A 27,954-nucleotide genomic window follows, 5' to 3' on the forward strand; every position below is an offset into this window, starting at 1 on the left:
TTCGCGGTCGCGGTCGATTTACGACGGACGTCCGCGTAGTATGTTCCTAGCTTAGTTACCTTACGCCGTGTCTTGCGTCGGCGACGGTCGCGCGACCGTCGCCGTCGCGTCTCATACTTCCTTGTCGATAAGGTTTGATTTCGTATGCGTCGCATCGCCGTCGCGCGACCATCGCGCGACCGTCGCCCACGCAAGCCACGGCGTTAGTGTAGTTGTAGGTATTTGTTTATGACAATTATTTTACAATGTATACGTATTTCTAAATATTTGCCATATATTGTTATATTAAAATTATCAAAAGTCTTTACGACGAGTCTCTAAGTATCATTATTGTGCTAGTTTCCGTCTGTTTACTTTCGTTTTTGTCCATACTCCACACCCAATAGCAAATAATTAAATTAATTATTAATAAAGTATGGCACTGGAGAAATATCATTTCTAGTAGAACATGACTGTGTTGGGGGAGAGGAAGAGAGCGGGGGGGGGGGGGAGGTTTTACTTATTTTCAAATGTCGTAAAATGGTCTAAAACTAGCACTGGAAGGAAAGTAGCACACTAAACTTATACTTGCTTATGAAATAAAACGGACCGAAGACAATATATTCTATACTTGCTTATTTTAAATTATGCCACATAAAAAAGCGCGGTTCTTTTAGTTCAGAACCTTAGGATAAAATATGTTCCTTAAATTCATTCACTTAGCTACCTACCTATTAGGTTCTTATATCTTAACCTGCTCATATTTATTATTACTTTTATTTTCTTTCATTAAGACTATTCATACTTATGTATACATATTAATAAAATTACGCAACCACAAATCACTGAATAGTTCTGACAATTTCTCTAATACTTTGTGTAACTCCAGTAAACAACACGAAACATCCAAATATGATAAGACCTGTATCCTTCACTAATATCCAGTTGTATTTGCCTAACCCTCTCTCCCAGTGGAATATCAGGTCAATGAAAGATGGAACGATTAGGCCAAGGAAGGAATAGAAGAATGCTCCTTCCAGGCCGATCACTTGGTCCAGTCGAGGCAATGTTGCTGCCGCTATCACTGAAAAAAAAAAAACAATATTAGTCCCTAAAGTACAAAAATGTGCTACTTGCCACTTGATAATACTATAAGTAGGTATGGTAACAAGCATCTTGATACCATTATCGATGACCAATACATTTAGTTAGATAATTATTATATTAGAACAGGCAGGCAAGCATGGTCGCGCGATAAATGATAAAACATCAATCAGGCCGTCCTTATCGCACTATTTGTAACTGCGATAGGGGCGGCCTGGTGCCGTAGCCGAATGGCATTTCTGCGAAACGAAAACGAAACGCCGCGAAAGGTAGTCTGGCTCCGTCGCGCCAATACGCAAGAGCGATAGAGATAGATATCTACGAGCGTTTCGTTTCGTGAGCGTTTGTGCCATTCGGTTACGTACTCTGATGTTTTATCGTTTACTTATCGCGCGACCATGCTATCGGTGCAGGTATAGGTTCCGACAATTGTTGTTCCTATAAAGATGGACTGAATTTGCAGTAGGTAACTTTTTATTGTACAAAAAAAATACTTAAAAGTGAAATACATAAGGCCTAGGTAGGCCCTTTGGGTTGGACGGTCAGATGGTAGTTGCTATCGTAAAACTAGTGCATACGCCAAATCTTGGGATTAGTTGTCACAGTCGTTCCCAGGCTTCCATGAGCCGTGGCGAATGCTGGTATAACGCAAGGAGGATGATGATGACATATAAGTGAAGTAAAATGGCTTATACCTCAAAGGATCTGTACCAGTTCACAATTGAGTGCAGCAATTGTACAACAAGGTATCATAAAGATAATTGATATAGAAATATGGAAAGTTCAGTTGACGAGCAGTCTATTCAATACAGTCTCTTGGGTACGTAGCCGAATGGCACAAACGCTCACGAAACGCTCACGAAACGAAACGCTCGTAGATATCTATCTCTATCGCTCTTGCGTATTGGCGCGACAGAGCCAGGCTACCTTTCGCGGCGTTTCGTTTTCGTTTCGCGTCGCAGAAATGCCATTCGGCTACGGCACCTGTATTCGAGAATAACTATAGGCTCTTACCCGTAAGCGTTGCAAACACTGCTCGCATGACGCTTTGCGCCAAGTTATGGTAGTTTTGCGCCAAATATCCTTGAGTGTTACGCCACACGATTTCCATGGGGACGTAAAATTGAAGAGTATAGGTGAAGAAGATGGCAACTACAATGAAACTCTTTGCCATTAACGCTGGGCTGAAAAATATTCACACATTATTTTTCACAATACACATGGTATTTTCGATTTAAAAAATATTAATAGAAAAAGAAAATTGATGCTTTAATTATTAGATGAATTGATCATCCTCCTAAATTTTAATTAAACTAGCGTCTTAACTCTTACGGTTATCGAGTTGTTATTAACAAAATTAAAATTTGGAAAAAACCCCCGACCGCGACATAGTAGACCGATTTTCATTAAACATGGCTAAGAACACTCCCGACTAACTCAGCTTTCAGACAAAAAAACTAAATCTAAATCGGTTCAATCGTTCGGGAGCTACGATGCCACGACAGACATACACACAGACGGACAAACAAACAGACAGACAGACACGTCAAACTTATAACACCCCGTCGTTTTTGCGTGGGTTAAAAATGGTTATCTATACGGCTTTAGGGCCGGTACATGGGAACTGCAGGTTATCGTTTCAGTTAGGTTGCAGTTTGCAGTACTCGTAGAGAGTATTGACGTTTCAGTAAGTAATGAATGACATTATTAACGGATACATACATTTCACTTGTAGGCAGATTTAGCGTTATACTGCCTTTTGAGGCGTCTCCGTATTTAACATAGCCCAGAAAACCCATGACCATGTACAGTAGAACTACGACCGTCATTGTGATGTTGAGGACTCCCGGGCAACCCAGGAAGTGTTGAGGATTGGCCATGGTATTCTCAACCGGCAGCACTACGCCGATGCCTTCCATGGCAAAAATCACTGTACTGAAATAAACGCAAAATGAGTTAAGAGGGGGATAATGTAAAACTTGTAAAAATGTACAAAGACATAGACATAGAATAAAATTATGTAACAGCAATTAAATTAAGATTATTACAATTTCAGTCTAGTTATAATTTCGAATATTTAATTGAAAGATGCATTCATTGATTATATTACATATGATATATCATTTAGATTTGTTAATTTGATTTTATACATAATTATTATAAGAAGGTAAAGGATTCAATAAATTTTTACTTCTTTTTATTTATGATCCATTGAAACCGTATGTTTCAGGAGGAGTTGGTTTGCATCATTTCACCCACCCCATACCCTTCAACAACATGAAACGAAAAAGAAAAGAGAATACGAGAATGTCATTGAAAGTGCACCTCACCAACATGCACCATATCGATCCGGTTCTCCACCATCTTGAAATCGAAAGGTGTGGGGTAGGTGAAAACTGGTTGGCAAGGTGTTGCCCTTAAAAAAGTTTTTGGTGGTAAAATATGAAAAAAAAAGTCCTAAAATGTTATGGTTTTTCAAGTATTTAATAATGACCCGATGGGCTTTCGAGGTAGAAAACTCGGATTTGACATCACTATTTCATCTAAGTATTGTTATATGTATAAAAATTAGATCTACCTCATGTGATGTAAGGCTGAATGTACGACCAATGGATCATTAGTTATTATTAAGCTTTTTTATTGAGTTTACATTAACCTTCTTGAGCTTATTACTGTGGAACTCAGTCACTTCAGTCAGTATGGAACTGCAAATAGCGTAACAGAAAAAAACGCCTGTTTAAATTTAACAGGCATATTTATGCAATCAGGCGAATATGTATAAGAAGTGCAATAAGATTTTCTAGTTCTCTACATAGGGTTAACCGAGCAACCTCCATAATATTTTCTATTTTTAGGAAAAAAAAGTTGAGTCACGGTAAATGTCAACAAACGTTCGTTATTTATTATGGTCCGCGGTAGATATGTTTTTAGAGAAAAGCTTCAAACATCATACTTAATTAAGTGTCTTCCAATGTAGAATAGTAAAATATACCTAAGTACTTTTCTTTTAAAATACAATGTATTGTTTACTAACCGCATCAGCCCATTTATGGTAATGGCAGAATGTAACAAGACAAAAATATTGGAGTCGTTATATTTTTGTGGTATGTAAGTAATGATATTGATATCGGTGTCCAAGCTGATAATTAAATTTAATTGAATAAAATATTAAGAGGCCAATGAGCCGACGGTATGGGACGTCTAGCTCAAAGAAAAAAAAAACTATGCAATCGCCATCGAATTATTACCTATAGATAAACGACGTGTCCGCCAATGCCAAAATGGTGTCCTAACTGCCTGAATTTGTTACGAGCAGAAAATACAATAAAAATCATCCGAGTTCCAAAACTAGCATAGTCATAGAATACAGCATCGTGGACAGAACATTACAATTACTTTGCATTACAAAGACGGCACAGAACCAACATTTCATATATTCTCTGCTATAGTTTCTTCCTATCGATTAACGTAGATCATCAATCATCAATTTTAATTTATGCCACTTTATGTACCTAAGTATATAATTAAGGTGGTGAAATAATTTACCCGATAAATAGCGGTAGTTTTCCAATATCCACAGACAACGGTCTTGAGCTTAGTTCTGGGAAGTCTGAGCAGATGTAGTAGGAGCAAATGAGGAATGTTGCTATAAGAAGAACGTTTGCGACACCGGAGAACGGAGCCAGGTACTTGAGGTTCCTTATTTGAGTAAAGGCTAACAGTGGTACGAGGAATAATAGATAATACATGTGCACGTTCAAGTTGTTGTCCTCGAAAAAGAAGTCGATCATCTGAAAAAGATAATAAAACCTGTTACAAAGGCGTGCAAAAGTGAAGTGGTTACGGGAGGAACCTGGAGAAAAAAAATGAGAGCGTGAACTATATTTAACAACTAAGTAAGTCTTTTTTTGTGAAATGAGAACCAAACCTACAATAAGGTTAGGTTGGGATAGTCCGAGAAAAAGAAATTGACTAGTAAGATTAATTATGAACCATCGGTAGGTATCATTATGTTGCATAACTTATATTAATTAGTCACTCGGGATAAATGCGCAAGTAGGTCTTTTTATGTTACTACTGTAATTATTATAATCGGAACATGTACGCAACATAAAATATAGCTTGCAAAATGAATACGCATACAAACATTGCATGATTGGCCAGATAAAAAAAAACACATAAAATACAATTGCTTTGTTTTCTCTTCTTTTTCCTTATAAACGAAAGAAGTAGTGTATTATTAGTCCGTTTATTTTTGTTAAGGAATTGACTTTGTCACGGTTCCAATACCTGTTTCACAGACTCCACCAGTAGGATGACGTACACCGCACAGGCGCCAAGTATGGTAAACGCCATCGCCCAGTCTATAAATATCCTGTAACATGAGAGAAACGTCATTTCCTGACAATATCAATTGAATGTCCAACTTTTTAAAGATGTATAAACATGTGATATGTTACTAAATAATCTTTTGTAGAGACAAACTTAAAGATCTCATGATTATTAACGTAGACACAGCAGGGGCGGATATAGGGGCCTGTGGTGGGCATAGATATAGATCACGAAATTGAGGAAAAGGAAATTTTTGTGAAACCTATTTTTATAGGTCCAAATCGATCCAATTTTATTAGAAAGGCCGCAAAAAAATATGTTCCTCAACAATATGCGAGACGACTAAAAAAAACTAATTAGTCCGTCAGTTAGATTATCAAAGAATTTTAGACACGTATTTTTTCTTTTTTCTCGTAAAAGAAAAATGACGTCGGTACAGTGCGTTGAAGTTTCGCGTGACGTCACGCCTAGGTACAATTTTTACTTAGAAGTGACGTCACAAGCCCCCACTCCGTAACTTTTATGCTCTATATTTTTGTATTTTTTCATTAATTAGAAAGAGCGAAAAATATGTGTTCAGTATTTTTGGACGGTCTAACTGACGGACTAAACAGAATGCCATTTTTTTAATGTAGTCGTGATCCCTAATAGGGCCTAGTATGAAAATGTGAAAATTTTATTAGTTTAGACGAATTGAGAACCCCCTTCCTTGAGATTTGGGGCGGCGGTTAAAAAGCTTGTCAAAAATGACCTTTTTCTCGCATTGTATATCTTTCTTTCGAAAATTGTAATCGCTAATCATCGAGGGAATATCTTCTTAGACGGTAGCTGCCCTTACTGACCCACTATTATATACCTATTCTGTGCCAGTAATAGAATACGTACATTCTGTATTATTATAATATGCACTAACATCTGTTAATTGACAGATTACGCACGAGAATATTTTTAAATAGTAGGTTATTAATTTATTATATACCTACTACATATTTAAAAACATTAAGCGCTATTTCGGTAGTTTAGATGCTCAGAAAATCAAATACAAGCAATCATAACCACTTAGCGTAGCAGCGTATCACTCTGCTATATCGTGATTGTTTACGTTGATGCTCAGTCAATGACAAAGTAAATATTGAATCAAGAATTCTTTAGTGTTCAGATGATACATCATATATCATATGAGTATATCTGTATATTAATAAATGGTAGATACTTCAAGCATGATGAGATTGATGAATGAAGCTTTTCTTTTATGGAATAAAGACTACATTTTAATTAATAATTAATTTAAACTGCCCACAACTACGTATCAAAACAAAATTACGAAAATAATTTACCTTGATGCCTTCGACAGTCTTCTAAAAGACTTTGGTCCTGTCGCGAAGACCGCTTCTACGGTTTCTGCATAACCCAAGGATGGCATCTTCGCTACTTTTGAGACGTCTTGTGAAGTTTTGACCTGGAAATAAGAATATAGTTATTTATATGTGTATTTTAATTACTATTGTAATTAGGTACTATATGTGTATCTTTTTTGAGTTTCAGAGGATAATCATATATTTATTTAAACTTTATTGCACAATTGAAAAAAAAAAATACATGTGGCGGAATTAATGCCTTAAGGCATTCTCTACCAGTCAACCAGCCTTTATACCTTATTATAACTATATACCTTGATTAAAATGAATGACTCGTTGTAATATAGCTTAGGTAAGATCTTTAAATTTGAAACACGTCTTCAATGTAGGGATAAATATGTACATGTGTGCATCTACGTAAGAATCGAAAACAACATATTCCACATATTCTTATTAAGGACCATAGCTGGGCATTAACTCGTTAATCCGTTAATCGTTAATTAACGAAGTTAACATTTCGATTAACGGATTAACTTTTAAGTTAACTTGAAAAAATGTTAACGGACTCGTTAACTTCCGTTAAATTTCTCAGAGTCCGTTAATCGTTAATTTAGTAGGGCACAGGCGCCATCTGCGCTGCGAAAAACAAGTTCTGAACGCTACTATAAAAGCCCGAAGTACGGCAAATCCTACGATTTGCCGGTAAATCCTAGGTTTTACCGATGTCGATTGCTAAAAGTCCGAAATATTACCTAAAAAGTATTCTTCACGTGGATTTGCTTTTACTAACTTTGATTCGGTGAATCCTAAGCTTTACCATGGCGACTGTTGTAGTGATAGGGCAGCAAATTCGAGCCCTATTTACGACCACATTCGCTTCCCTAGCCTCTACCGCCCAAAGTGCCACAACAGTCCCGTCACCGCCAGCATCTCTCCTGACACAGCTCTTGGCAGTAGCTCAGGCGATCACTGCCTTCCACGTGCAGCCTAGAGTTCAATAGGCTAGCTGTACTTCGGCCTTTTACAGAAATATAATACGTTATAGTGGATACTGATGCAACTAAATATTTAAAGAAAAGTTCATTTTTTTTCACGTGTTAACGGATTAACGATTAACTTTAACTTACGTTAAATTTGTCGAAATGTATCGCTTTAACGATTAACGAAGTTAACTTTTTTAGTAACGGATTAGCGATTAACGAAGTTAACTATTTGATTAACGGTGCCCAGCTATGTTAAGGACTGTATCGTTAAGTATAAGGACAAGAAAAACCTGGTCTAAATGTCGACATGTGCATAATTTTGTATTATTATGTTCCGAGAGTATGATCTGAAGGTATTGATTTATTTATTTATTTATTTATTTAAACTTTATTGCACAATTAAAAAAAGTACAAATGGCGGACTTAATGCTAGCAGGCATTCTCTACCAGTCAACCATGGGCTAAACCGAGAGATCATGTTGGTGCAGGGTCATAAAACAGTTAAGTAGTGAAATAACAAGGAATTATATACATATACCTAAATTTGCCTAACTAGTTATATCTACATATACATACATAAATAATGCTAAATATAATAAATATACATAAAATACATATATAAAATAAAGTAACCATTGTGAAACATCATGAGGACAACTATTGAACTTTTTCTAACAGGTGCTTGCGTAACATGCGCTTGAAAGACAATTTGCTCTGGGCCTGCCTGATGAAGAGCGGAAGATCATTCCACAGCCGGATCGCCTGCACAGTGAAGGAATTAGACATGAAGCCTGTGCGATGCTGGGGGACGATAAGTTTAAGACTACGGGTGGTTCGGAGATCAGTGCCGGGACGCGGAGAAACAAATTTAAATTTGGAACGAAGATAATCAGGTGATTGGTAAGCACTATTTGATATAAGGTCTGATATTTTATTTTTATTTTAGGGAGTTTATGGTACTGTCAGACAAGAAAGTCGTTTACCACTTTTCGACTCTAGTTTTAAACACATACGGTCTAAAAGTGGTAAACCACTTTTTTGGCTGACTGTACTTTTATTAAGGTCTAGCAAATAAATTTCGGACAACCCCCATCTGGCTTAATTTGAGAATATTCCAATGACTTTTTGTACGATTTCAACAAAGGTTAATATGCTGCCAAAACATATTCTTTAAGAGTCCTCTTCATGGTTGTTCAATTGGGCACTTGCAGAATAAATGCGGTGAATTTATATAGGTAATTAAAAACCGGCCAAGAGCGTGTCTGGCCACGCTCAGTGTAGGGTTCCGTAGTTTTCCGTATTTTTCTTAAAAACTACTGAACCTATCAAGTTCAAAACAATTTTCCTAGAAAGTCTTTATAAAGTTCTACTTTTGTGATTTTTTTCATATTTTTTAAACATATGGTTCAAAAGTTAGAGGGGGGGGGGACGCACTTTTTTTTCCTTTAGGAGCGATTATTTCTGAAAATATTAATATTATCAAAAAACGATCTTAGTAAACCCCTATTCATTTTTAAATACCTATCCAACAATATATCACATGGGGTTGGAATGAAAAAAAAATATCAGCCCCCACTTTACATGTAGAGGGGTACCCTAATAAAAGATTTTTTTCCATTTTTTATTTTTGCACTTTGTTGGCGTGATTGATATACATATTGGTACCAAATTTCAGCTTTCTAGTGTTAGCACTAGAACGGTTACTGAGATTATCCGCGGACGGACGGACGGACGGACGGACGGACGGACGGACGGACGGACGGACGGACGGACGGACGGACGGACGGACGGACGGACGGACGGACGGACGGACGGACGGACGGACAGACAGACAGACATGGCGAAACTATAAGGGTTCCTAGTTGACTACGGAACCCTAAAAAACGCATTTTTGAGCAACGTTTCGGATTGCCGTGAATTATTGATGCAAACAGGATGAGAGAATCAGATCAAAAAAATTAGCCATAGGCCAAAGTCTAATAGACATTCATGGTGTTTGAACAGTCCCTAAACCAGGTCGATATAAACACTATATGATAGATAAATTCGACATCAAAGTCGGAGTTAGCGTAAGCGCCATGGCACATTCTCTAAATGGCCGCCATACACAGATCCTAAACTTTATTTTTTTTAAATAACAGTGGCTAGACTATGTCCAGATATTCTGCTTTGTGGATCATGTGTAGTTGAGGTTCGCACCGTACAATATTTTTTCGCAATCGTATCGTCTTGTTCGCAGTTTGTGAATTTTCTAGTAGCATTTGTCCGGAATCGTAATTGGTACCCGGAAGGATTAAATAAGCAATGCTGTCCAAACCATATGCTTTACGTCGAGTTTCTAGGACAAAATGCGTGCAAAATGCTCATTATGTGACTTATTAAGCCCATGTCTTGTTATAAGAGAAAAATATAATAGCAAATAAATACGGCTACTCAAAGTTGTCTTCATACTTAGCGATACAGTCTTTAGTAGGTTATTTATGCAAAAGTCGCATAAAAAGATTATAAAGAGATAAATGCAGTAGATACATCTAGTTCTTTAATATTTAATAACAGAAGTCGTTTGAGTGAATGAATGACTATTCCTTACCAGTAAATACACGCAATGTGTGCAGATGTAGCCCAGGATGATGGTTCCGAATATCCCTACAATAGTTCCGGAATTCTTAAAAGCAGCTGGCATGGCTAATATACCGGACCCTAGAGACGATTTGAGTAAATTTGCAAATGACCTTAAATCTCTGTAAAAAAAAAATCAGCATTAAAATGTATTGTTAAAGAATAGTGTAAATTTATAAATTGGTTGGTTTTTCAGTCTTAAGTATATTTTTACAAACCATTTTTGGGATTAAGGAATATAGTGTAGCGTACTGGGGTCTAGTGAATTCGCCAACATATGGAAATGCATTTTTTTGTATGTTTGAGCTGACATACGCTGGAGAATGTTTTGGGCCGTCGGCTATACGCGGAGCTCGAAAGAATGCTACTTAGAAATCTTAAAATATGTCGCCGACTGAAAATTGTTAAAATATATTTATGTACTTACGAATTAGGATATTGTAGTTTTCTATTCTGGAATGGATCATATTCATTTTTTTCCGGGTCATTATTATTGTTTTTACATTTTGTGTTGATTGTGTTGATGGATATTGTTGACGGGAAGACACCATTTTCTGTTATAACGGCCCTGAAATCATAAATACCGGCGGTTAGTTGAAAAGTGTTTAGGAATCATTAATGACTCAGTACAATTTTTTATGGGTTATTACCAAATCCATAACATAATTTTCATTAATCTTATAACCCATAATTATGATAATCCATATAATGCCATTTCAATTACATCATTTTCAACAGGGTTCGCTCTGTTTGTTTTCATAACGCTTAAGTTATGACATGATACCCTATGCCCGACAAAATCCTTTAATTTCGGTTCTAAGACTTTGGTTCTAAATGAGTAAACGGTATACGAACACAAAACTCTTTTCATCCGCTAGTCATATTGGCTATATACTCGTAGGTTTGACAACCGGTCTGTCCTAATATTGACTCTGCCGTGCTAGTGTCTGCCGTTGATCCTGAGTTCGAAAGGGCATTTATTTGTGCGATGAGCACAAATATATATTTCCGAGTTATGGCTATTTTTATGTATGTATTTATTTAATTATATTATGTATTATCGTTGTCTGAGTAATCAAATCAGTAGGTAATGATTTCCCACAACACAAAGCGTTCTTGAGCTTACCCTGGAGCTTATTCAATCGGAGGATCGGGGATGTCTTAAAATATTAATATTATAAATATTAATGGGTTACCATGATATTGGGCTTTATTTCAATGTGCTAATTTGATGTCTATTTTTTGGAGTAGTTAATTACAACATTTACAACACCAGGAACTCATTTGGTGACAGATAAGATTATTCTGTATTTTAAATTAAATAAACAATCCTTTTAAATGTTTTACAGTCATCAAATTACAAATTAGGCTAAGCCCAGTCAACATTTAATTATCACTTAGTTATCTTAATGCCAAGAATGCCAAGATACTTAGCATAGCGGTGTAATGAACTACCTATAATGATTCGGCACGACCTTGTTTATAAGCTTTTTATGCGACTGCTCTTAAATAGGTACTTAACTGTCAAAATTATATTTTTCCCCTCACTAGCTCGGAAACACGTGTTTTGTCCTTTAATACCAGCGGGTAAAAACGCATTTTATCCACTAGTGGGTAAAGTAATTTGACCTTGAATAAAGTCAAATTAACTGCTTTAAAATTGATAAAAGTAGGTGAATCTAGTAATTAAGATGATTTACCACCTGTGGAACCACTGGAAGCAGTGATAAACGCATTTTTTTGCGTTGTAGTTTCCTCGTTATAGTGAGGGGAAAAGTTTTGTGTTACACTCGGGTGCAAATGTATTTTACTTCTCGTGTGTTAAAAAACTCGCAAGTTCAGGATTCTATTCTCGAACCACTCGCTTCGCTCGTGGTTCAACTATAGAATCCTTTCACTTGCTCGTTTTTCAATTCCACACTCGGCGTTAAAATACAACTTTGCCCCCTTGTATAACAAATAACTATTCTTACTAGTCAAAGAAAATGATTTCAAAATGAAATAAACAAGGTATCGATCGATCCGGTAGGTATCCTCTGTCAGTGTTTAGAAGGGGATATTTTGTATGAAGTTACTAAAGTTGCTGATGCCCTCTAAAAATATTTTGTTAGGGTTCCGTACCAAAAAGGTACAACAGGAACCCTTATGGTGCGACTCTGTCCGTCTGTCTGTCCGTCTGTCACATTCCTAAATATCTCGAGAACTACTAATGCTATCAACTTGAAATTTGGAATAGTTGTGAACATTGTAAACCTCTACAAATAGAAAGTATAATTTTTTTAAATATATTAATTTTAATTGTAGAAAATGGCCAAAATGAAAGGGGGCAAACTGTAAATTTCAAGTTACTAGGTCAAGTGGGGTATCGTTGGAAAGAGCTCAAATTGAACGTAAATAAGCTATTTTTTATAATTTTTTTGTTGTGGAAAAAAAAAGAATTTTGAAGGAAAATGTAAAAAAAAATACCGTTCCCCCCCTTATCTCCGAAGTTTACCAACGAAAAATTATGAAAATTTTAATAAACATTGGTTTTATGCTATATATTACAGGAAAAATATAATCGTGTTTGTATTTTGAATACTTTTTTTTAATTCACAAAAAACTTTTCAGATTTTTACTTTCAATTTACCCACCCTTGCGGATGTATATCGTACTTCAAATGATGTATATCATACGAGATGTTACGTAAACCATCTTCTGTCCAATAAAGTAAAAACTGTTTAAATCGGTTAACATTATAAAGAATTATCCCTGAAAAACCAGGTCGCGCAAATTAGTTAGCAAATTGACCGGGAGATGGCGCTATACACTATAATACTCATTAGTGCCTATACTTTTGTCTTCTAGTCAAGTCATTAGAGTTATATATGAAAATATGAGATTATTTTTACTAGGTAGTTTGAAAGAAAGTTTGTACGGAACCCTCGGTGGGCGAGTCCGACTCGCACTTGGCCGGTTTTTTTTTTTAAACGTGTCACTATGCGATAAGTAGCATTTCTCTATTGTTTTAAGAAGATGGGAGCATGGGAGCAACCTGTCACTGCAATGCAACAGTTTTGCATTCTTTCAACCGCTGAAATTGTTAATTGCCACTGAACCTTAAACAGTTTCATGTGCTTTGTCTACCCCTTTTGGGAATGCAAGCATGAGTGTATGACGTATACAGGTATGTATGTAATTTAGCACTAAAATTTTGGTATTTTGAGACTTGGGTAAAAGCACCAAGTTAGTATAAAGTTTTAGGATATAGAAAAAAAATATGCATTCTGAGATACAGAAAAGATTATGTTTTGAAATTTAAGCATTTTAGTAAGTAAATCTAGGTGAAATTTTAAACAATTACAACGGGTAAGAAAATCTTTTTTGGGGTTTTTCTGTAAACTGTAATTCTTTTATCTGGGAAAGGGCGCATGGATACATTATACCTTATAGTACGTTGCTTCTGGAAAGTTATGTATGAAAATTTTGGCATAATTAATGGAAGATTTTTTTTGATTGGGATATGTACATTATAGGCCGAAGTTATTTTTCATCAACCCTCCCCATCCCTCCCCCCTCTGCGTCACCCCTCTTCCCCCCTTAAATAGCCGAAAATGTGGTTTTTTGCGATTTCTGACAAAACCGTTGAAGATACAGAAAAAGTGTGTATTAATAAAGTAATTCTTAATAAATTTACTACAAATCATTCATTGACACTTTGGTTCTAACACTTATAGTTTTCGCGTGATCCATCACGAAAGTTGGTCCTTTGCTGCAATTTTCTTTAGTGAATGTTAAGTTTTCTCCCAAATTGCTTACGAAATCTGTTTGATATTACTAAAATATTATAAACTGAAAATGAATTTCAGGGAGAAAAATCACTACCATGGGTGGAACTTGAACTCACGGCTTCTGGATTGATACTCCAGGGCTCTACCAACAGCTACCAAAAGCTCATCCCCAGTCATCGATATACTATATGGATCAATGGTACTCCTAGCGACTACTACCGTGAAAATATTACGTCTTAAATAGTTACTGGAATTCCAAGACATATTGGAAATTCCACCCATGGTAGTGATTTTTCCCCCTTAATTTTATTTTAGTCATGAGTTACAATATTTTAGTCATATCAAACAAATTTCGACGATTTCGTAAGCATTTTGGGCGAAAACTTAACATTCATTAAAGAAAATTGCAGCAAAGGACCAACTTTCGTGACGGATCGCGCGAAAACTATAAGTGCTAGAACCAAAGTGTTAATGAATGATTTGTAGTAAATTTATTAAGGATTACTTTGTTCCTACGCGCTTTTTCTGTATCTTCAACATTTTTGTCAGAAATCGAGAAAAACCGCATTTTCGGCACTTTAAGGGAGGGTAGAGGGTGACGCAGAGGGGGGAGGGGTGGGGAGGGTTGATGAAAAATAACTTCGGTCTATAAGGTCCATATTTCAATTAAAAAAAACTTTCCATTAATTATGCCGTAATTTTAGCTAATTTCCCCCTACTATTAGTTGACGAGTAAAAAATAAATAATAATTAGACTTAAACTACCAAATTTCATCCAAATCGGTTGAGTACAGGTCACTTAATAAAAAAATCAAGTCTGGCCCTGGTTGCTTCCAGCCAAGCCCATCTATACAATGTACTTATTATATTATGTAGGTAGGTAACGATAATACCAAGTATTTTAGGCAAACAAGGATTTACATTATTTAAGCGACTATCACATAAAAATTGTTAATACGTAATGACTTTAAAGCATAGATTATACTTGGTTTATGTTTAAAGGTTAGGTACTCTTGTTGTATGTAATTGCATCCATTTATGGTTCAATGCACGTATCGTTCAATGCAGGCAGTCAGTAGTATAGACACGGTTATTATATTGTTATTCAGTAATAAAAAAATACTACTGTTTTGCAATATACAAAATACATTAAAATTAAAAGTCTAATTGAATTGGCTTCTGCTAAATAGAGGTAGATATTTCTTTGATTAAGTACAATTAAATAACTCTTGCATGAAAATAAGTACAATCAGACATCGGAATCACAGTGACGCATATTAGATTTTAACATGCTCATGCGCGGATCCAGGGGGGGAGTCATGGGGGTAGACCACGTGACCCCCCTGGGGCCCCGGACCTTTACCACGTGACCCCCCCCCCCCCTGGGCACGAAGCTGGATCCGCGCTTGCAGATGCTTTACAACAGCTGTTTTAAAGTTACGGCTAGGTATCGTAGTGACATACCTTACAAGTTTTACTCTCTACTAGAAGGACCAGCGTAAAAGGCGTCACTAAGTCGTCAGTCGTCACCAATGTCACCCTTGTCTCAGCAGCGGTGTGATCGCACCTTAAATCTGCATTTGTGACTTATTTGACCGTGTTCCAGATATTTTCAGTAGGTACCAATGGTGCTTTTTGCGGCACTGGTAAGCATAGTGGTTCATTTCTTCAGGTTGAAACTTCAGAGGGCCATCTGTCTTGAAAACTTATTTCCTCATTTTTATGCACAGTTTTGCACGGTTCAATCATTAAGGCGTTAGTAAAAAAAAAGTATATTTCGTTATGGATCGATTCGTTGCGATGTTTTTCAATGACGCGTGAAAAGTTACGAATGTTGCTCAATTTTGGCGCCGCTTCAGCAGACAAGTCAGACTACCGCCTACGCGCGCTGCGAATAGTTTTTGTGTGATAGTTATGTGGGACATTATAAATATAAACAATATAGAGGTTACTATACGGGTACATAAAAAAGGTAAACAAAATAGTGTTGCTATTTGTAGAAAAAAATGTATTTTGTAAAATAAGTAATAGTTCGGTATTTACCTTTTATGACTATTATAATTGAAAGTCATCATACTCATCATTATGTACCATGTGCAATATGTGCATGTCATCATTTAATGCGTAATTATATACAATTGTACATTCAATACTTTAGATAAAATAATATTATAAGCTCTCCATAATCTTTGCAAATTACGCCCGATATTATTACGGCGCTTATTCTGGTGCGGATTCATAATGCGAAAATATAAACTGGACGTCAAAACGACGGTAAGCGAATAGTAGATTGTTTCACAAGAGTGCAAAATAATGTAAGTATCTACGTTGTGGGCGTATTTTAATGGAATTTGTAATAAAACATTAGAAAGTAAAATCACAAGCGCAGTGAGTACCTACATAATTGAAGTTAGGTTACGTCTATGGTGTAGTTAAATAATTTTTCCCCTCACTAGCTCGGAAACACGTGTTTTGTCCTTACCTTAATACCAGCGGGTAAAAACGCAATTTATTCACTAGTGGGTAAAGTAATTTGACCTCGAATAAAGTCAATTTAACTGCTTTAGAATTGATAAAAGTACGTGAATCTAGTAATAAAGATGATTTACCACTTGTGGAACTACTGGAAGCAGTGATAAACGCATTTTTTGCGTTGTAGTTTCCTGTTGTGAGGGGAAAAGTTTTGTGTTACACTCGGGTGCAAATGTATTTTACTTCTCGTGTGTAAAAAAACTCGCAAGTTCAGGATTCTATTCTCGAACCACTCGCTTCGCTCGTGGTTCAACTACGAGTACAGTATCCTTTCACTTGCTCGTTTTTCAATTCCACACTCGGCGTTAAAATACAACTTTGCCCCCTTGTATAACAAATAACTATTGCTACTAGGTATGTGACGCACTACGGCATTTCACTTTACTTTTTGAGAATTATTATATCTAAGGTATATAAATACATGTTCATCAAGTAGGTCCTTAATAGAATACAAATACTTGGAGTCCCTCCTAGAGAGGAAGAGAAGTGATCTGATATCACACAACAGAAGAAGTCTTTTAGCTGTTTTGCCTATTATGTCCGCATTGAGTAGGCATACACCACAGGCATACACGGAGCTTGCGTTTTGAAGCCAAGCAGTGATCGTAAAGGCACATTTCGGACACTGGCGATCAAATATATGAAAGAGGCGCGTTCCTAGCACACATTCTAAGCTCGTGTAGGTGAACGCGTACCATGCTTATTATATGAGTGACATTATATGACAGGTTGACTGTTCGCGTTTTTGACAGGCGGTAATTGTAAGGTAACCGAGAGCGGGTGGGCGGCACTTTCAGCGGGGAGCGAGAGTGGCCATACTGTACGATAGTACTCTTTATTATACTGTGGTAAAGGCCCATCGTCTTAGTGTAAGGCCTGAGTGGACGCTCGAAGCGGAGCGTTCGGCGGGGCGTGCAGCGGGGCAGGCGAGCGTGCGTACAGACTAAGGCCTGATTTAGACGGCGTGCGAAATCGCATGCGATTTTAGTTACATTGCGCGCTGTTGAGGGTACATACAATTTTGCACAGCCATCAAATATCACAATGTAATAAAACGTATGCGAGTTTTCGTACCGTTTAAATAGGCCCTAATACGCAGCGCCGACTCAGGATACTCGTATGAGCTTCAATTGCTTGACATGAACGTTGCACGCCCGCTCAATATGAGCGTGCACTCATACTTATTTGCACCAAGAATGGCGCTAGCACAGCGGTGTTACTGACATGCGAGTACGAGCCAAGCGTGCAGACTAACGCAACAGGGTGGCTAGCCGAATGGCACAATCGCTCACGAAACGCTCACGAAACGAAGCGCTAGCAGATATCTATCTCTATCGCGCTTGCGTATTGGCGCGACAGAGCCAGCGGCGTATCGCTTTCGTTTGGCGTCGGAGAAATGCCATTCGGCTACGGGGCCTGGCCTGCTAGCCGAATGGCATTTTTGCGACGCCAGACGCCGACAGAAATGCAGTCTAACTCTGTCGTGCCAATACGCAAGAGCGACAGAGATAGATAGCTACGAAAGAGATATTATCGTGAGCGTTTGTGCATTCGGCTACGCAGATTGAACTTCAAGACTTTGAACAGCTGCGACCAATCGCGCACTTGATGAGAACTCGTATAACAATCACAAAGCGTAATAAGCAAGAATAAAATAAAATAAGTGCGTTATGGTACATTCTTACACATAATTGAGTCCTAACTCTCAGGGTAAGCTCAAGAAGGCTTGTGTTTTGGGTACTCAGAAAACGATATAAATAATATACAAATACTGCTCATCATACAAATAAATGCCCTTACCGGAATTCGAACCCAGGACTGCGACTTATCAGGCAGGGTCACCATCCACAAGGCCAGAGCAGTAGTCAAAGTACAGAAGGAATAATAATTTAACTTCTTTATCCTAACTCCTGAGATCTGCGAAAACGTGTAATTCAAACAGACAAATGCCACTTGTCTATACTTTCATCTACGCTCCGGCTTTCCCAAGGTGACGATCGTTTGCGCTATGGTAACGAAACTCTTAAGCCTCCGCCACACATAAAGCGTTTTGAGAGCGTAGGCGGAGCGTTAGCGGAGTGCAATGATAGCGGTGCGCCGGACGAACGCTGGCGTTGCGCTCAGCGGACGCCGGCGGGAACTAACGAGCGCGGATTGCGAGCGGAATGCGCGCGGATTGCGATAGAGTTTGCATTATCCGACGAGTTTTTAATATTCGAATAATTCGGATAATACCATTTTTATTATTCGAATATTCGAATAATTCGGATAATTTCGGATAATTTATTAAACGGAACAAAATTAATGTTCCAGGTGCGTATATGCGTGAAATTGATAACGGCTGAGATAGATGAGCGCCATAATGCGAAATGTACCTACATATTTTATTTATTTTTTGCGTAAATCAGCAAACTGTAGAAATTAAAACACACCTAGCTCTCTATCTTTAGTTCTATGACTAGAATCTTGCAATCAGATAGTGAGCTGTTGATATAAGACAGTAGTAGTAATTAGTTAGGTGTAAGGTATAAGGAGAAGTTTTTCTGACAACACCTTTATCTTGGAAATGGATGGTAGAGAGGATGGCTTGTTGAGAGTGGAACGTGAGACAACATCATTGGATATAATGATGGTTATAGGACCATACAGCGTTGTCATGTTATCCGATCCGATATCGGATGTAGGAAGGATTTCAAAGGCAAAAATCAAAGATGGCGCCTTGAATGATTTCGAGAATGTATAGGAGTCGGTCCTCCGCTCGATCGGATCGGATACTCATCTTAAATCTGCGGGGGCCCTTCCGGATACACTTCGACCCATCGGGATCTTTTGTGAAATTACCCCTTCGATCTTAAGATCCTTCAGCTATTCAGGAGCTTCTCGACCATCTCCACGTATCGGATGATGAGGCTCATGGGTAGCTCTCTGATGTCCTTTGGTACAAGGTAGCCTGCTCCAAAGTTCTTCATTCTTTGTCTGGCGAGGGCATGACATTCACACATTAGATGTCTGATGGTCTCTTCCTCTTCGCCGCACATGCGACAAGGAATTTTGGCCAAGATGGGACACGCTGACTACACAGTCAGCGTGTCCCTTCTTGGCCAAAATTCCTTTGAGCCCGTAATGGCCTGTGAACACCCCCGTTATAATTTGGAGTTGTCTTTTGCCTAGCTTTCCTAACTTTTTGCTCCATCCAGATTCAACCCTCCGCATAAAGAGCTTTGAATGCTTCAGACCTAGCAGGGCATCCCACTCTTTTTGGTGATTAGCCTTTGCTTGGTCTTTCATAGCCGTTTTAATGGTTCCTTCAGATCTGTGAAGTTGTCTACAGATCTGGCCTGGCCTTGGCAAGTTCATCAGCATTTTCATTGCCAATGAAGCCTTCGTACGCCGGTATCCATACCAGTTGCACCTTGTTTTGCCTTCCAAGCTTGTTAAGAGCTTGGATGCCGTTTAATACCAGTCTAGAGTCAACTCTGGGCGATGTGAAGGCTTTGAGTGCCGCCTGACTGTCGCTGAGTATATAGATATTCTTTCCTTGGGTTTGTCTAACTATATTCTTATGTACACAGGTAATTATTGGGTATGTCTCGGCTTGGAAGACAGTGGCATAATTGTCCATGCTGATACTACCACTGTAGTCACTAGTCATTTGCATAAATGCCTACGCCCGTACCAAATGCCATCGGATACTTAATATAAAAAGTTGAAAACTCTTTTCGTAGGCTCTAAACAAAAGCGTCCTGGTTAGGGTCTTAGAACAGGAATGAGCAAAGATATGGGTACTTGTTCAAAACAGAATAACCAAAAAAAGAGAAGCAATTAGTCGAAGACACTTTCTATCCAGGTGTGGATCATTTTAAACCTTAGTTGCACAGTGGCTGGTACCAAAGTACCACTGGAAGGGAAGAGGTGATAAATAAGTAAGTAAATTCTTTACTGTACCACCAACATAAAATATACTTACCAGACATAAAATATAAAAGAATGAAGAAGGAGGAGGTACAAAGGCGAACTTATTTAAACATTCAAATCCAAAACGCCTCAAATTGATCGGCAGCGATTTGATGGGTTTTAGTTTCCAAGCTGATCAGTAGATCGGCTAAGATTTCAAAGTATAAGTAGTAATTAGACCGATTTTTGTGTATGCATGTAACTAAAGACTTAAAAGGAAAATGCCTTATATTTCTTAGTGAAGTGGAGGGAATTCTGGAGTACTAAATTGCCATGGAACTGACAACAGCTAAATTCGGAGTGAGGCGCTAAATTTCAATTTCAAAAAAACAAGGGACCAGGAAATCTAGGTATAAATCTCCCTTATTAAGTATGGTTTTACAGATAACTTCACGTTAGCTATTAGCAGTAATGAAAGTAGGTTGGGGTAACGTTTTCATATTAAAAAATAATACTTGAACATTTTTGTTTTTTTTTTTTAATCATCCAATTAATCGAATATTCGATAAGAACTGAGTGCGTGGGGTGAGGCATTCTGCTTACTTCTTGTTCACGAATGCTTTCTTTGTTTTGTAAATATTAGTTTGATTTTGAAGATAAATAGGTGTTAACTTGTTAGCAATAACATTATCCGTATTAAGAATTGATCGAAATTGGTTCAAGTGACGTCTACCTATTAAATATATCACTTATAAATAAAAAATAATGTTTATAGAAATTATCCGTTTATCCGGATAATTTCACTTAGATTATTCGAATATTTTCGGATAAAAATATTGGCGGATATTCGAATAATTCGGATATTCGAATATCCGGATTGCAAACCCTAATTGCGACCGGAACGCCAGCGTTCGTCCGGCGCACCGCTATCATTGCGCTCCGCTAACGCTACGCTATCAAAACGCTTTATGTGTGGCGAAGGCTTCTTAGTGTCTCTCTAATTCTCCTATCTCCATCTAATGCTTAGTTTCGTTCGCTACGGAGTGTAGAAGATTGGTGTGTTACCTGCAATAGCTAGGTGAACTGATCATAAATTGTCACCTATCTATCTTGTCAATAATTGCCTATTGTCGATTTTAATAAGTCTTCAGTAGCTAAAAATAACGTATTCCTGAAATACGAGCCAAATATCGCAATCATTTTATCATTTTATATTCGAGACGCTCGAGTGATGCCGAAGGCGTATACCTAATCAAATAATTATTCATGAGAATTACAAATTATTTACTGATGTACGTTTTGGTTTCAAAATTCTGTTCTGAACTAACGTGATTACATGTTTAATATGGCTAATAAATATTCTAAATGAAAGTTAGGTAACCTAATTGTTCAACGTTTTAATATTGTGGCGGTTTAATATCGGTAAAATAATCATTAGCACTATTTACTCACGTGGAACTGAATTCTTTCATACTGAAGCTGTTCGACATAGCTGGATCACAACACTCTTTCTATATTTATCATGAATAGCACTAAGTCCGTTGTTTCAGTTCATAGTGTAGCACAAGCGGCATGTTTGGTGCGCCACGGGCTGTTAAATGATCGCTCACGACACCAGGGAAATCTTGATCGCCTTAAGCCCACTTATTGGCACGTGTTTAGCGACGCAGGTCATTAATGTTATAACAAAGTAGTCAGCCGTACTTAACAACTACATATGCTTTTTCATAAAGAACAGTTATAACCTAAATATATAAATTAAAAACTGCGAAAATAATTCTTGTCCTTTTGAAAAATAGTACTTTTTAACTTGTGGTGTCCAAGTTAACATATTAAATACCTAATATTTACTAAATATCTGCATTCGTTTACCAATAGCGTTTAAATTATTTAAGTATACTTATTACGAGAATAAAATGTATAGAGGAAGCTCTCTATATTATATTCTTAACCCGAAATTTAAAAAAAATCGGCGTGACACCTACCAGACAAGCTTGGCCTAGTGTAGGAACCAGCAAAACCTAATGATAATGCCTAAAATGCTAAATGTACCTACATAATTGTCCCTTAGTTGTAAGACCAGGCCCCGTAGCCGAATGGCATTTCTCCGACGCCAAACGAAAGCGATACGCCGCTGGCTCTGTCGCGCCAATACGCAAGCGCGATAGAGATAGATATCTACTAGCGCTTCGTTTCGTGAGCATTTCGTGAGCGATTGTGCCATTCGGCTAGCCACCCAGAGATAACTCTATTTCTATTCATTTTGTATCTACAATAAATACTTTTTTTACTTTACTTACTGCTATACTAAAATTAATATCGATTAACGAAACAAGAATGAATGTTTATGTAACCTTATGTAAAAGTAAAAATATTAATATTTGTGCTAGGTCTTATGACTTGATTCAAAATGTATCTATACAGACATTATGCCACAATTGCTACCAAATTAATTTCAGCATTACTATAATACCTGGTCTTATGCAGCGGTGTCTAATTTTATAAGTAGACAGTAGCGGAATGCGTTGGCACAGCATTGGTCGTGACATTTGTTGTAACGAAGTGTTCAGTTCAGGGTTATGCTGAAGAAAGGCTATGAGCCTTTGCCCCTTGTATCGGCAGTTGTAAGTGCTTGACCAAATAAAAACATCGATAATAGGCTAGTTTCCTATATTTAAAATAAAATATTTTATGTAGTGCACGAAATAAAGCACCACATAATTAGAAGAATACACAGATGTCATATATACCATAGATCAAGCAAACGTATCTACTTAGCGTGTCAAATGAACTCAGTGAAATCCACTGAGTTGTCCGTCTTTAATCGCAGCTTGCAGCTTTCGGGCGTCAATTTTTGTAAGTTGAAGTCAATCAAAACATAAAAAAACCGGCCAAGTGCGAGTCGGGCTCGCGCACAAAGGGTTCCGTAGCAGCAAATATAATAAACCAATAACTTAACCAAAATTACAGTTAAATCAACCTATCTCAAAAACTATAAGAGATACTTTGATCAAACCAAAAATCGTTGAAAGAGTTAATTAGCATGCATCACCTCTATTTTTTTTAGAATTTTATACCCCGTAGTTATAAAAATAGAGGGGGGGGACATACTTTTTACGACTTTGAGAGCTGATATCTCAAAAACCGTTCACTTTAAGAAAAATGTTTTTTAGAAAACTTTATATCATTTTAAAAGACCTTTCCATTGATACCCCACACGGGTATGTACATCGAAAAAAAATTTTCATCCCTCAGTTACATGTATGGGGGCCCCACCCCCAATTCTTTTTTTTTACTATTTAGTGTCATAATTTTGTAGCGGTTCATACAACACATATTCCCATCAAATTTCATCACTGTAGTACTTATAGTTTCCGAGTAAATCGGCTGTGACAGACGGACAGACGGACAGACGGACAGACGGACAGACGGACATGACGAAACTATAAGGGTTCCGTTTTTGCCATTTTGGCTACGGAACCCTAAAAATGCCTCGTTACGTGATATTCAATTGCAACAACACAAAAATTATGAACAATCAAGAGCCTGAGACATATTTAAAATTACAGGCAAGAAACAACTTCAGTACAAAATTTGACACGCTCGGCCCCTATACAAATAGATGAACTTGTTTCTTCTATCTAAATATAGTTCTGTGGAAGAATAATATGGACAGTAGTTATGTTTAAACATAATTTTTATTTAATAAGTCAAAGAGAAAGATATAAAGTAAATGAATTGACGGTGACGTCACTCCTCAGTATTTCATAGTATTTCCATATTAGCAAATCGTTTTGACAGTTCTTAAAAAGAAGCTGATTTTACTAGTAGGAAGCTAGCCTATCCTTTTATCGATAAAATAGCCTTACATAAGGTAAATAAAACCTCTAAAATCTTGAAGAATACTTAATCTAAGAACTTATGTAAACTATTAAAGTATGCTTCGTTTTATTATTATTGTCCATTTATTTTCAAACATGTGACATTTGTATAAAATATTAATGTTATATACACCTAAATTCGAGCCTATATTCCCTAAACGGGGTAGGCAGAGCACATGAAACTACTCAAGATCCAGTGCCACGGCAATAATTAATGACATATTATAATGTAAGTCACAGTTTCGTTTTCCTTCAACCCCTTATTTGCCAAGAGTGGCACTGAAGCTGTAGTAGTTTCATGTGTTCTGCCTACCCCTTTATGGGATACAGGCGTGATTGTATGTATGTATGTATGTATGTATGTATAATGTAAGTTATTGATGAACTAAATATCGGAAGGAAGTCACTAGTGTCACTTCGTTCGTGCTAGAAAAATATATTAATCATTAACATCTGTGTCTTATGATTGTGTCTACTGAAGACAAGTGCCGTGTATGTGGCCACACCTTCACGTATAAGTGACGCCAAAACTGATAACCAGACATCGTAACTTTTCCAGCGATTTCGGTGCAGCATGGTTGACATAAAGGAATTTACACATATGTTTTCTAATTAAGGGTCATTACTGTTATTAATCCTAATTTAATTCAATATTCCAGTTGGTTTTGGACATAAGTATATGTGTATTTCTTTAACGGTAACAATGCTATACTAAAATTGCTGGAAAAGTTACAATGTATATGCTGATAATGATAACCCATTATGACAGTTCCCCAGTCTGGAAGATACTCATTTAATAGTTATTTGTTATACAAGGGGGCAATGTTGTATGAACCACGAGTGAAGAGAGTGGTTCAAGAATAGAATCCTGAACTTGCGAGTTTTTTAACACACGAGAAGTAAAATACATTTGCACCCGAGTGTAACACAAAACTTTTCCCCTCACTACAGCGAGGAAATTACAACGCAATAAATGCGTTTATCACTGCTTCCAGTAGTTCCACAGGTAGTAAATCATCTTTATTACTACATTCACCTACTTTTATCAATTTTAAAGCAGTTAATTTGACTTTATTCAAGGTCAAATTACTATCTAATTGGTACATTTAATAAAGGTTTTTTGTACTCACAAATTTTGGTAAAATCGCCCAATTAATTCGGTTATCCATTGTTTTAGTCGTTCACCCATTGTGTACGCATTAAAACACAGTTCTTGTGCATAAAGTTGATATCAGTCTGACTGCTCTCGTTGCACTAAAAGTATCTAATAGGTCTGAATTCAAATAGTACATACATATTTTATTACTATGTAAACGATATTTTGTGTCATTAAATTGTATGATGTGAAATGCGCATTTGGCTGCCTTCCTGTGAGATTTGGCTATGCAAGCTTGGAATTGCATAAAATAAAAACATAATAATTTACCAATGCTACTGATGTCAGGAGACAGTCACCATTCGGCGAATAAGAGTTAGGAAACTAACGTTTAACAATTATTCCAAAACCAACGTACCCTTAGTTTTACTTTAAAAACCGAATAGGAGAATTGATGAATTCACTTAGAAAACGAATCTAATTTCTTATTTATTTATTTCCTGCTAAGCCGCGATCCCGGGTTCGAATCCCGGTAAGGGCATTTATTTGTGTGTCGAGCACAAATATTTGTTCCTGAGTCATGGATGTTTTCTATGTATATAAGTATGTATTTAGCTATACATATAAGTAAGTATATCGTCGCTTAGCACCCATAGTTCAAGCTTTGCTTAGTTTGGGGCTAGGTGTGTACCCCAATTTGTACGTTATTTGCAGTCTACGTGTTTCGGATCGGACCGCGTGGAAATTGGCTCATCTATTGAATAGGTACATATGCTCATAAGCTATACAATACAAGTATTATTGGGGCTCTAAATACATATGATATTATTCTCCTGTGTAACCAAAAGATTGGCTGCATATCAACGGGACTATCGTCGTCGGACGTAGAAAATAGTACATTGACAATGTGTAACATAGGGCCGAAGTTGAATATTGCCAACGAGAATAAGTTATGTCGCGAAGGATTGGCAGAGCGATTAACATACTCGAGTTTGCAATATTCTTACGCCCCGAGTTACAATGTTTTTATAACATTTTAAAAGAAATATGTAAAAAGTTAAATTCTGTACTAAAAATTTCATAACTACCTAGAGAGAACAATTTTCTATAATTCCCGCTCCGCCTGCGTGTTATTGAAAATTTACTGTGGGAGTGTGATAAAAAGAAAATAAAAATGTATTTCATTATTCTAAATCTTATAATTTAGCAGAAGAATCAAAGTTACATCTAATTGTAAATATTATTCACAGAGTCAAAAAACAATTGCCTTATCACATAATAGGCTAGTTTCCTATACTTAAAATAAAATATTTTATGCAGTGCACGAAATAAAGCACCACAAAATTAGAAGAAAAACAACAGAATTATGTTTAAACATAATTTATATTTAATAAGTCAAAGAGAAAGACATAAAGTAAATTAATTGACCGTGACGTCACTCCTCAGTATTTCATAGTAATTCCATATTAGCAAACCCTTTTGACAGTTCTTAAAAAGGAGCTGATTTGACTAGTAGGAAACTAGCCTATTATGTGCATAACTTATATCATACTCATATCATGCAAATATAAAAAAAAACACATTTGGTTCACAATAAAATAATAATAAACACAAACTTACATATTTTTTCGATTTTGTTCATAACACAAGCGTTACTATTCATAAAAGAAAGTATTCAGAATTAGTAAAATTAATTACACTGTACAGCTGTTCCTCCTAATTTCCTGAGACGACAATGTTTTCAGTTATTTAAGCTTAAGCACAGTCAGTGAACTGAAATAACTAAAGAATTATTTATGAATTGGCGTTGGCATTGGCACTCCAAACAGGTACTTTAAATATTTGACGAATTATTTACGGCAAACAGGAACGTCGCTTAATGACCGGAATGATGATAGATTTTGAACCCGTGCCAACGACAGTACCTAATTCGCAGTCATTTCCCTAAAATTTCATCATGTTCATATTACGTACTGGTACGAGTAAGTTATATCACAGGTTATAAAAATAACATGTCTGTTCCATCTAACATCATAATCACATCGGTATACTCTTGGGTCGTTCGTTACGATTATACGACTCGTTCGTTTTTCGTCACGTTCCTAAATTTGCCCGATTCTGCTTTCGTGAGCCATTCTTCATTCGTCAATTTAGGCTGCGTCATTATCGTCTTTGACCATAATGAGTTGTAGGCCTTTTTCTTATTTCGACTTAATCGTTTTTAGTTATTTCGTATTTCTAAGTTGTTTTCTAAGTAAGTTGGTATCGACCTAAGACCGCGAAAAAACACGAAAACCATCGATTTAACAGCGAACATACCGAAAGAAGATTATGACGAGTGAAGAACGAGACGGATTAAGATAAAGATAAACAACGAAATTGACCGTAGTTGAGAAAGACCATCAA

The 27,954-nt window shown here is 36.9% G+C and overlaps 1 protein-coding gene across 4 annotated transcripts; it reads right to left on the bottom strand.

Moving 5' to 3' along the window:
- Positions 1-82: 82 nt before the first annotated feature.
- On the bottom strand, positions 83-27,905 carry LOC125229026 (proton-coupled amino acid transporter-like protein pathetic). 4 transcript variants are annotated; one of them, XM_048133786.1, is made up of 9 exons: positions 27,169-27,905; positions 10,803-10,943; positions 10,347-10,497; positions 6,753-6,874; positions 5,374-5,458; positions 4,630-4,874; positions 2,806-3,018; positions 2,098-2,267; positions 83-1,063 (listed from the first exon to the last, which is right to left on the bottom strand). In XM_048133786.1, coding segments are annotated over exons 1-9 (1,371 nt in total). In that variant the 5' UTR covers positions 27,171-27,905; the 3' UTR covers positions 83-821. The 4 variants fall into 4 exon arrangements, with proteins under 4 accessions (XP_047989743.1, XP_047989740.1, XP_047989742.1 ...); XM_048133783.1 differs by lacking the exon at positions 27,169-27,905 and adding an exon at positions 25,583-25,693; XM_048133785.1 differs by lacking the exon at positions 27,169-27,905 and adding an exon at positions 22,024-22,179.
- Positions 27,906-27,954: the final 49 nt, after the last annotated feature.

Source organism: Leguminivora glycinivorella, chromosome 8 (genome assembly GCF_023078275.1).
Source record: "Leguminivora glycinivorella isolate SPB_JAAS2020 chromosome 8, LegGlyc_1.1, whole genome shotgun sequence".
Lineage (NCBI taxonomy): Eukaryota > Metazoa > Arthropoda > Insecta > Lepidoptera > Tortricidae > Leguminivora > Leguminivora glycinivorella.

Coding starts and splice junctions, on each gene's coding strand:
- LOC125229026 (XM_048133783.1), bottom strand. CDS start 25,641: ATGGGTGAACGACTAAAACAATGGATAACCGAATTAATTGGGCGATTT. Junction 6,875..10,346: donor CACATTGCGTGTATTTACTG/GTAAGGAATAGT, acceptor TCTTATTTCCAG/GTCAAAACTTCACAAGACGT. Junction 3,019..4,629: donor AAACTACCGCTATTTATCGG/GTAAATTATTTC, acceptor CGTTTATTTCAG/TACAGTGATTTTTGCCATGG.